Source organism: Diadema setosum, chromosome 7, assembly GCF_964275005.1.
Source record: "Diadema setosum chromosome 7, eeDiaSeto1, whole genome shotgun sequence".
Classification (NCBI taxonomy): Eukaryota; Metazoa; Echinodermata; class Echinoidea; order Diadematoida; family Diadematidae; genus Diadema; species Diadema setosum.
Window position 1 is genome coordinate 6,660,747 of NC_092691.1, and position 10,107 is coordinate 6,670,853.

At 38.5% G+C, this 10,107-nt stretch overlaps 1 protein-coding gene across 1 annotated transcript; it reads left to right on the forward strand.

The window, feature by feature from the left end:
• Positions 1 to 333: 333 nt before the first annotated feature.
• LOC140230410 (guanine nucleotide-binding protein subunit beta-5-like) lies at positions 334 to 7,540 on the forward strand. The gene is made up of 8 exons (XM_072310559.1): positions 334 to 471; positions 1,273 to 1,451; positions 2,237 to 2,313; positions 2,795 to 2,924; positions 4,002 to 4,145; positions 4,940 to 5,080; positions 6,114 to 6,210; positions 7,021 to 7,540. The coding sequence occupies exons 1-8, from the start codon at positions 354 to 356 to the stop codon at positions 7,197 to 7,199; spliced, it is 1,065 nt and encodes a 354-aa protein (XP_072166660.1). The 5' UTR covers positions 334 to 353; the 3' UTR covers positions 7,200 to 7,540.
• Positions 7,541 to 10,107: the final 2,567 nt, after the last annotated feature.

Sequence of the window (10,107 nt, forward strand, 5' to 3'; positions counted from 1 at the left end):
CTAGGCTGTGTTGATCTGTTTCCTTCTAAATTCAGAAAACCTTTGGCTTTAGTCAGTGATACCGATAAGCGGGGATTTCGTGGTATCCTTGTCGACAATTAATACTCACTGTCTGCTGGCCCAACTACCCGCATAAATTTTATATTCTCACGGGTTCTTGTCGGTGGGACCCGTTCAAACCACACATCTTTTCGCCCCTTTTCCCCCTTTTTTATTTTTGTTTTTTATTTTATATTATCCAGTACGTATACTCCGCATGCGCACTTTTGTCGTCCTGCAACGTTTGCCGACACAACGCGACCTTCTCTTCATATCTTTTGCTGGTGATGATCCGATAACAACATTCTACCAAAATGGCTGTTACAGATGGGAATGCCGTAAAAGAAGAAACGTTGACAGCGCTTACAAGGGAAGCAGAGAACTTGAAGCAGAAGCTGCTGGAAGAAAGGAGAAAGCTCAATGACGTAGAAAGTATGTATTCATTCTATTTTTCGATTTAATTCTTGCAGGACTGGCATTTTTTTTTAACCTTTGCGTTGTGCAAATTTTGCATTCCCATAGTAGTCAGTGGTAATGCCTGTAGCGTAGTCCGGTGTATTCACATTTGTGATGTAGATTCTTCTACGTCTCAAACGGTATCGTATCGGTACTGATGAACATGTAAATTTAAGCTTTAAAACTGGGGGACACGTCTGCGAACAGGCTAGTAGACCTATAGTACTAGAAGTAAACCTTCCGATTTTACATTATGTATGGATTTCAACAGAAGGTGCTGATAGCTTGCTTCATATTACTTTTTTTTTTCTCACTGTTGCGATCAACGATTCAAAACAAATTTAAACGCATGCATGGTCATGGACTTTTAAAGTTTGGAGCAATAAAACAGAGAGTCTTGCTTTATTATAGATTTACCTCTGGCTCTGCCAAGGGCAGGGAGTGTATGTTTTTGTTGGCATTTGTTTGTGTGTTTGTCTGTCGGCAAAATTACTTGAAAGTTGCAAACGGATTTGGATGAAGCTTGCAGAAAATATGACAATGTCATGTGTGATCCTAGTGAGTCACAGGTATGCAGTGTTCAGCAGTTGTATTGTACAGACATGATCATGTTATTACTGCCCTTTTTACATGGTAATTTCCAAAGTCTTGTGATATTCAATGTAGGTGCCTAGTAACAAATTGACATTGTTGTAATTTAGTAATAGGGGAGGGGGAGCAAAACAGGAGGAGGAAGCCGGAAAGGAAACACTAAACACCGATTCTGTTTCTCCACAGTGTACACCGTGGCTCAGCGGCTGGAGCAGCTTCCGCCGCTGAACCTGAAGCCACGACGTATCCTAAAGGGTCACCAGGGCAAGGTGCTCTGCCTGGACTGGGCGAGAGACCAGCGGCACATGGTGACCTCCTCACAAGACGGAAAGGTCATCGTCTGGGACGCCTTTACCACCAACAAGGTTTGCCACGCCCCTTACCACTCCCAACTAACTTTCCTCCTCCCCAGCATTTATTTCCACAAACACTCAACGGCACGGACAATTTCCTTCAAGACCTTCACACTTTGAAAGGATTTCCAGTGTTATACAGTAGTTACATGTGTCGACCACATCATCATAATAAACCTTTAAGTCTATTTCTAGACATGATGTAAGCTTCTTTCATGAAGATGGCTAGAATTATTCATGTTGATTTATTTTGCCTCATTTTCTTGTTTGAGTTACAAATATAATTTACAGCATCCAACATATCTAAAGGTAATAGTTGTTGTTGTTTTTTTTTTTTTCATTCAAAGGGTCTGTACAAATGTAGCATTTACAGGTAGTAAGAATATGTCACCTGTTTCAATACTTCCAGTATGTGTTAAGGATAATAAGAAAAACCTGGTATGACGTGCTTGGTAATACTTGTTGATTTTCTACCATAAATTGTATGTATATTCCTTCAAGCTTACACCAACTTGAAGTAAAAGACAAAGATCTTATACATCAAGCCTGTAAGCAAGTATTTGGTCTGTTAGCAAGTGCATCATAAGCAGTTGACTGTCATTTCCAGAATCACAGCTTAAAATGCCTCTGTGTGGAAATAAATCATACATCAATTTTCAATTAATTTACAGAACTATCAGTTACCAAGCAAGGTCACTAAAAGTCATCAGAAAAAAAAGAGGACTCTACAAAATGTAAGATGAAGTATATTTTAAGTCTGTTTCCATTACAACTGTGCTGATCTCTCTCTCTGACAGGAACATGCAATAACAATGCCAACAACCTGGGTGATGGCTTGTTCCTATGCTCCATCTGGGACTATGGTGGCTTGTGGGTAAGTTCAGTATTTAGTAGGCAACAGGACTTTAAGTCTTAAATATTATCTTACCAATTCTGTTTCTTTGCATAGTGGAGAGATTTTGAAGAGGAGTCATACCCTTGTATTGAGTGGTGTTGACTTTGTCATTTCATTCTGTTAACTTGTGTATTAAAGTGACAAGGGTTTGTTAAAATGCTTTTTTTTGTGTGAATTATTTCAAATTTTGATTCATCGTGACAATTTGCTTGATGTCAGTTTATCTGTGGGTACATCATTGAATTATTTTTTTTAAGGAATAAATCACTGCCATGCCAACTCTAGCAAATCCGCTGCTGTAGACCGGATATTATATCCACTCTTTTTAATGTGAAAATTACTGTAAGAATACTTAGATGTGATAGACAATTCTAGGTTTACTGCCCAACAGACAGTGTTATCCAGAATTGTGACATTGTAGATGAAAGACGTCACTTTTTGTTTGTTTGTCGTCCTCCAGTGGTCTAGACAACAAATGTTCAGTGTACCAGCTGACCCAGGAAGAGGATCTGTCCAGCAACAAGAAGAGAGCTGTGGCCATGCACACCAGCTACGTGTCTTGCTGCACCTTTATGAACTCTGACCAGCAGGTGAGTGGTAGGATGGATCCCTTTAAATCTCCCTAATATGAGGGGAGACATGACCTATTTGGCCAAGTGTGCGAACATTCTCTCTGGTTGGGATGTCAAAGGGTGTGTTCATGTGCTCTCCTTAACTCGTTGAAGACTATTCCCGAGTATACTCGGGCAGGTGTCTGTGCCCCAGAAGAACATTTGTACATTCCCAAAGTGTACTGTACTGTACCACATTGTGCCAAAAGTGGACCACTTCCCGATGTGCTCCAAAAGTGTACCGTATCATACAGTACAGTGTCACAGAGCGCTCGAACGCAAAGTGGTCCAAAAGCGGTCCTTACCAGCTGTTAACATGAGAATGCGTGTAACACACACTACGTCATGATACAAAGAGTTCATTCTCTTTGTTTGGGACACCTGTATGTAGCGTACACTCGCCAGGTGCATGTCTGTGTTGCTACAAAACACGTAAGCCCTCTGACTGGAGTCTGAACTAACTCTTGAGGTGCGCTATTTCCACAGAGTGCTCGAACGCTTGTAATCTGCCACGGTACTGTGTGGTTCAGTTTGGTTTGATTTCAAGCACTGGAACATGGCCAAAGATCAAAGAGGAGTGGACGCTCAACTTCAACCCATTAGTCACTGAACTGCCCCAAACCGCCCATCTTATTACTCTCTTAAATGCCCGAAACAGCCTGTCCACTTTCTTTTTAGTTTTAAGCTTTACCATTGTCATTGTTTTCATATAGAAAAATTGTGAAATTTGAAAGAGGTTAAAGGTCAACAAAAGTATGTCAGAATTCTGTGATGCACAAGTCTCTTTGTAAAATCTTGATAGGCTTTCAAATGAACATAGATTATGATAAACAAAAATAAACATGTTGTGGACTATTTTGCGTAATATAGGAAGTTGTCAAAATGAGAGTGATATTGCTATACTTTCCAGGGAACAATAGGCCATTATGTACATCTTCAGTTGCTTAAGGGTTAACTGGAGGTTGATTTTGTCAGTCAAACATACGTAGCAAAACTGAGTTTTATAGTCAGTATTGTTATATTGAGTGCAAGGGGGCTATGCTCTTCAAATTTCAGATTCTGACAGGAAGTGGAGACAGCACCTGTGCATTGTGGGATGTGGAGAGTGGCCAGCTCCTGCAGAGTTTCCACGGTCACAACGCTGATGCCATGGCACTGGACCTGTCGCCGTCCGAAGCGTGCAATACATTTGTGTCTGGAGTGAGTAGACGAATGTGCTTGTCTCATATTGTCATCTTCTAGGAAGTAGAGGAGTGCTGCATGCAGTGTGTAGAATGAGATGTGAGGAACTGTAAACGTCTGTATTTTTTTTTTTGCATGAATAAATTTTTATACCATGCAGCTCGAAAACATATTCTTGTGTCCTTAAATCTGCACTTTGCCATTGCTTTACTGTACATAACTGCACAACATGCACATCAATGTGCACATTATGTCTCACTGTAGACGATAAGTGACGTACATTATACATTAGTAGGTACACGCATTTGATTACGGTTTACAAACAAAGGATCCATTTGAAGGTATAAATGGCCTGCGCAAAAAGCTAACTGCATTAGCATGCACACATGCTCTCACATGAATACAATGACATACACACGTGATGTGTATAGAAAATCATGAAGATATTTGCTTGGGGTTTGGAATTCATGCAAGCCAAATCCATGTAGTATTGTTCATAGTCTGTTGTAATTATTTCTGATGATATTCATGACAATCTAGATAGTGATGGTGATGATGACAAGGAAAAGTAGGAAGAGATGGCAAAAAAGGATCATTTGAATAAAATTAATTTAAAGAATTAAATATTTCTTTATATTTTAACAAGAGAATATTAACCCCCCTGATTAGTGAGTTATTGATACTTTTGCATCTCCTTGATGTTAATGTATAAAAGTCGACAGCCCTCAGAGAGAAATTGATGGTGATGTCATGAACTCTAGCAGGTATCATCTCCATAACTCATTTTCATGTTTGTGCTGTAAATTGTGCAGGGCTGTGACAAACAGGCCCTGGTATGGGACATGAGGACAGGTCAGTGTGTGCAATCCTTTGAGGGCCATGACTCTGACATCAACGCCATCAGATTCTTCCCCAGTGGAGATGGCTTTGCCACCGCGTCAGACGACGCCTCGGTAGGTTGAAATACAGGTGTAGTTGGGATTTGTCTGATCACGTTGGTTACTTACATTGCAATTTGTTGTGTGGACAGAATACTGTTTACGCCATATATTTAGTGAGTCTAAATTTTTGCGAATCAGGACTTCACAACGATTTCGCGAGTGGTTGAATTCACGATTGTGGATTGCAGTACTGAATGGAGATTGTATATGTGCATGTCACATTCATATTGGGATCAGAGTCAATATTTTAGTGTGTCTTTAAATTCGCGAACAGCACCTGATTCACGAAATTCACGAAAATATGAACCTTGCGAAATATTTGACGTATACAGTCTGTTGTTCCTAGAAAGTGTGCCCTTTGCTACTGTAAAACCAGAAATATTCGTGACATGAAACTTTCCCGAATTGGAGCCGATGGCCTTTTTTGCGGCATGAAGCTTTCGCAAATTGCCACTGGCATTCAGTGCATTGTGTAGACATAATCTATTGCATGCGTTTTACTCTTGCAAATCCTGGCTCCTTGTAGAATTCATGAAACTTTCATGCACGTGAAAATTTCTGGTTTTACAATAATTGGTGATTAGATTATGAGGAGTGAATTAAGAAGTTTGTCTTTATTTGACATTTTATAAAAATGCTCACTGCTGATTCCACTCTCAGATCTCATCTATTCTCATATTTTCCCCATATGGCAAGAGAGTGGAATAAAGTGCCCGAAGAGCTTACATCAGTAATACGTACAAATGCTTTTATAATAGCTTTACAAAAGCGTTTGTTTTTGGACTAAGCGGCACTTCATTCACAGTCATGTTCCGAGTGATGCTCAACCTGAGCTTTTCAGAGTAAAGCCAGGCTGACACTTGCACAATTTTGTGGCACGCATTGGCACGACTCGAGCCGTGCCAGTGTGCAAAGTAGTCGTAAACTGGCCTGAAGTGTGCGTAAACCCGTCATGACTTAAACCATGATCCAGATCCAGACCATCACCAAATTGCTTGGAGTGTTTAATGCTACTGTCATCTTTGATGTATATTTGCCCATGCAGTGTCGTATGTACGATCTGCGAGCAGACCGTGAGATTAGTTGTTACAGCAAGGAGAGCATCATATTTGGAGCTACATCACTTGACTTCTCTCTTAGTGGTAAGTCTGTTGTTGAATACATTGCATTGTCTTTGAGAAAATATTTCATTTTATCTGTAGTAGTTTTTTCTTATTTTGGCTTATCCACCAATGTCAATGTGTCTGATGTAATGTGAGCCCAAACCCATTAAAGGGGCATTCCAGACAATTTTCATTTCACATCATGTTGTAAGACATAAATCAACAGCTACATGTATAGATTTGTGGAATTTATTTTGGTCCTTGAGCAGAGAAACCAATACTCTGAAATTTAAGTCTGAAAATCATTCAGAGGTCTCCTTTAACTAAAAGACTATTCTATTCTTTTCTTTCTTCTTCTTTTGTTACTGTTAACGCTGATTTTGTTAATGTTATTGTGTTTTCTAATCTATTTGTATGAGTAGCAAAGTGCGCTTAGAAACGTCAGTATGAAGCGCCATATAAATGCAATTATTATTATTATTATTATTATCAAGCATTTGCAGTTAAAAATAACCCCCCTGGCTAAATTACCAACATACAGTGTAAGTGACATTGTACACTTAATTTCTTCGTAGGACTAAATTTGCACCTTGATTTTGACATAGTTTGACTTTCTTTCTCCAACTAATTTGAAAAAAACAAAAAATGCATAACACATAATTAAATTATGTGTGAGTATGTGTTGATGATATAATCATTCAACAGGTGAAAAAAAAACAATGATTCTGTCTGGTATGATCAATGAAAGTAAAAGAGTGACATTTTCCCATCCCTCTCAAAGTCATTGTAAAAAGATGTGATTTTTGCTCTACTTTTAATTATTTCCTATGCTTTTCGATTTTCCGCTAGGCCGTCTTCTCTTCGTGGGCTACAATGACTACTCCGTCAACATATGGGACACCCTCAAGGGCCACCGTCTCACCATGCTGTACGGGCACGAGAACCGGGTGAGCTGCCTCCGCGTCTCGCCCGACGGCACTGCCATGTGCACCGGCAGCTGGGACTACACCCTCAGAATCTGGGCCTAGACCCTCTGTCCAGCTCCTTGGAGGGGAGCTGTCGCTGGTTGGGAGAAAGGAAGGCCCAAGTTCTTGGATATCCTGTACCCCCTTTTCATACTCGCAAAATAGGAGCGATCAGCAAGGATTGCATCTTTAAGATAGTGCTCTTTGGGCACACATGTGCACGGCTATGCTTATTAAATGGACCCCCCCTCCCTTTGTGAGTGTGAAAGGGGCCACAGCCATTTTGATAGAATAGGAGGGTAGTGCTACATTGTAAGTGACTATCAAATATGATGTATGTTGAATGGGGTATGCAACTGTACATGAGGGATCATGCAGTCAAGGTAATCAAAGTACAATTTTGAGCTTGAAAAATATGGCAGAATTAATTGAGCTTACCGGATTTAGCAAAATTGGTGAAATAAATTGTTAGAATGTGATCAATAAAAAAAAAAAAAGCAGCATTAAGGAAATGTTGAAGTATCAATTTATTTGTCAAAACACTGTAGCAACCTGCAAAAGAGAAATATGGTAATGTGTCAAAGCTGAGTCTCTACCCCTACTGCTGTAATAAACTTAATGTATGATGCAAGTGCACAAAAATGTACAAATTACATAAATACACACATGCATGTTGCTTTTATTTAATCAAACCCCATATGGGAATGCCAATACAAATATATGCAAATTGTATGTGAGTATACATAAAAGAGTTGGTGTCACACAAACACAAAAACAACTCTGTATTGATTTTGCCTCCTAATACTAGTGACTGTGAAAAGGTTAAACATTTGTACAAAACAAACAAAATAAATTATTGACATATATGGACTATTTGAAGACCTATTTGTACTTCATAAGCCCATAACTGCTGTTAATGAGCTCAAAACGCTTTGTGTGCTGCGACATTTTAAAGATTTAGGTAGGAAATCCAGCTTACAAAGCCTTTTTAAAAAATTTTCTCTAAATTCCTATTTGACAACTGATCTTTGACTTTGTTCCGTGTGCTGTAGGTCATTTTGTGTATGTCGTTTTTACCAAAACAAAAAGTATATCATAGTATTTATTGTCAAGCTGTCCGTCAAAAGATGTGGCAGTGGTTTTGCAGACTGTCTCGCACAAATTTGTCATGTTAGTTTGCTGCGTCATATCTGCCCAGGTAGTTAGCCAACGCTACTGGCTTATCTGTTTGAATGATAGGTGATGTAATATTCAAATTGCTCTAGTCAGATCTTTTAGTAATTTTTGTCTGATTTTCATGTTCCCTGATAATGAAACTCAAGAATTGGTAGGAGTTGGATTCGGATTTAAAGGCTGGGGTTGGGACTACTATTGAAGGGGTGTATTACTTTGGTGGAGGCTTACTTTAGAATTGAATTATTTCATGTTTTTCATATCAGATGTTTGGGGGCATGGTGCAGAGATCAAACAGGGTTAGACTGCATTTACAAGAAACCAATTTAGTGTGCATGTTTGACAAACCTATGAGTGCAGTATGGGTCAGTCAGCGCTTTTAAGTGCAGTATACAGGAGAATCTTATAACGATGACCTCAAAACCACAACAATTACTTCGTTATAATTATCAGGTTTCTCACTTTATCAGGGTACAAACATACAGAAATATGAAAGGATTAAACCTATGAAATCACATTTGAAGAATGTTTTGTGATATCTGGAGGGCATTTCATGAAACGTTTTGGTCGGATAATTTTTCCGACAAATTACTCTCAGCCAATCAGATTGTAGAATTTTGGTAGCTTATAACAGTTTATGAAAAATAAATAAATGAATAAATATCTGACAAAACGCTTCATGAAATGACCTCTGACCTCTTCATAACAAGGTTCCACTGCACCGTTGTTGGAAGCTGTATGCCACACACTTTCTCGCTGTGATGTCAGTTGCAAAGAATGATTTATGGATCAGGTATCCCGTTCGATAATGCAGTTCTACCCTTTGAGCAGAGACTAGCTACCTTATTTACCTTGTGCTTCAAATTTGAACAGTTTACACCTTACACGTGTATCATTTTATGAGTGAATGTATATTGTATTTCAGTGTATGGTAAGTAACTAGTACTATTCTCTTTTATAGAAAGCATTCCAGTACATTGATGCATATAAAAGTCACCTGTTATGGGGACCAGATCGCAGACCTACATGACTGCTTTGTAGGATGTTTTAAATAAACTTGTAAATATGTACGTGGGAGCAACAGAAGGCAGACCAATGCTCTGTTTATATCAGACGTTGCAGAGGAAGCATTACCAGTTGGAACATGAAGGCAGAACAGTAATGTTTGTCTTTATAACAAAAATTATTTTGTTTAAATGTGAAACAGGCACAAGGTAGATAGCCTGAACTTGTTCCTAACCTTCTTGATCAACCTACAGTGTTGTATCTGGGTGGGTGTGAAAATATGCTTTGAATTTTATGGAAGCTTTTGAGCATGAGCGTGGAATTCCATAGGATTGTTCTAAGATGCAGGGCCTAAAATGGTACATGATATACCGGTATATACATTTTTTTTTTTTGCACATTAAATGAGTTACTTGAGAAGATGCTTTGATTTCATATCTGATAAACGGTTGCTCCAAGAATTGCCAGTAGATGGCCTTCTGTTGCATTTTCATGTTTTAGTAGCATCATTTAACTCTCTTCCCCCCCCCCACACACTATTTAAAAAAAAAGAAAAGATAATTAGATATGGTATGATATTGTACCTGCTGAGTTTATGCTATTGATTTAATTTGTTCACTTATTAATTTATTTACTAACCTATTTATTTATTTGTGATTTAATTGTAATTATGCATTTATTTATGAATGTATTGATGCATTTGTTTATTTTATTTTTATTTAGTTAGTTATTTATTTATTCATTCATTTTCATTTATTATTCATTCATTCATTTCAAAATTTGCATTAGTTAA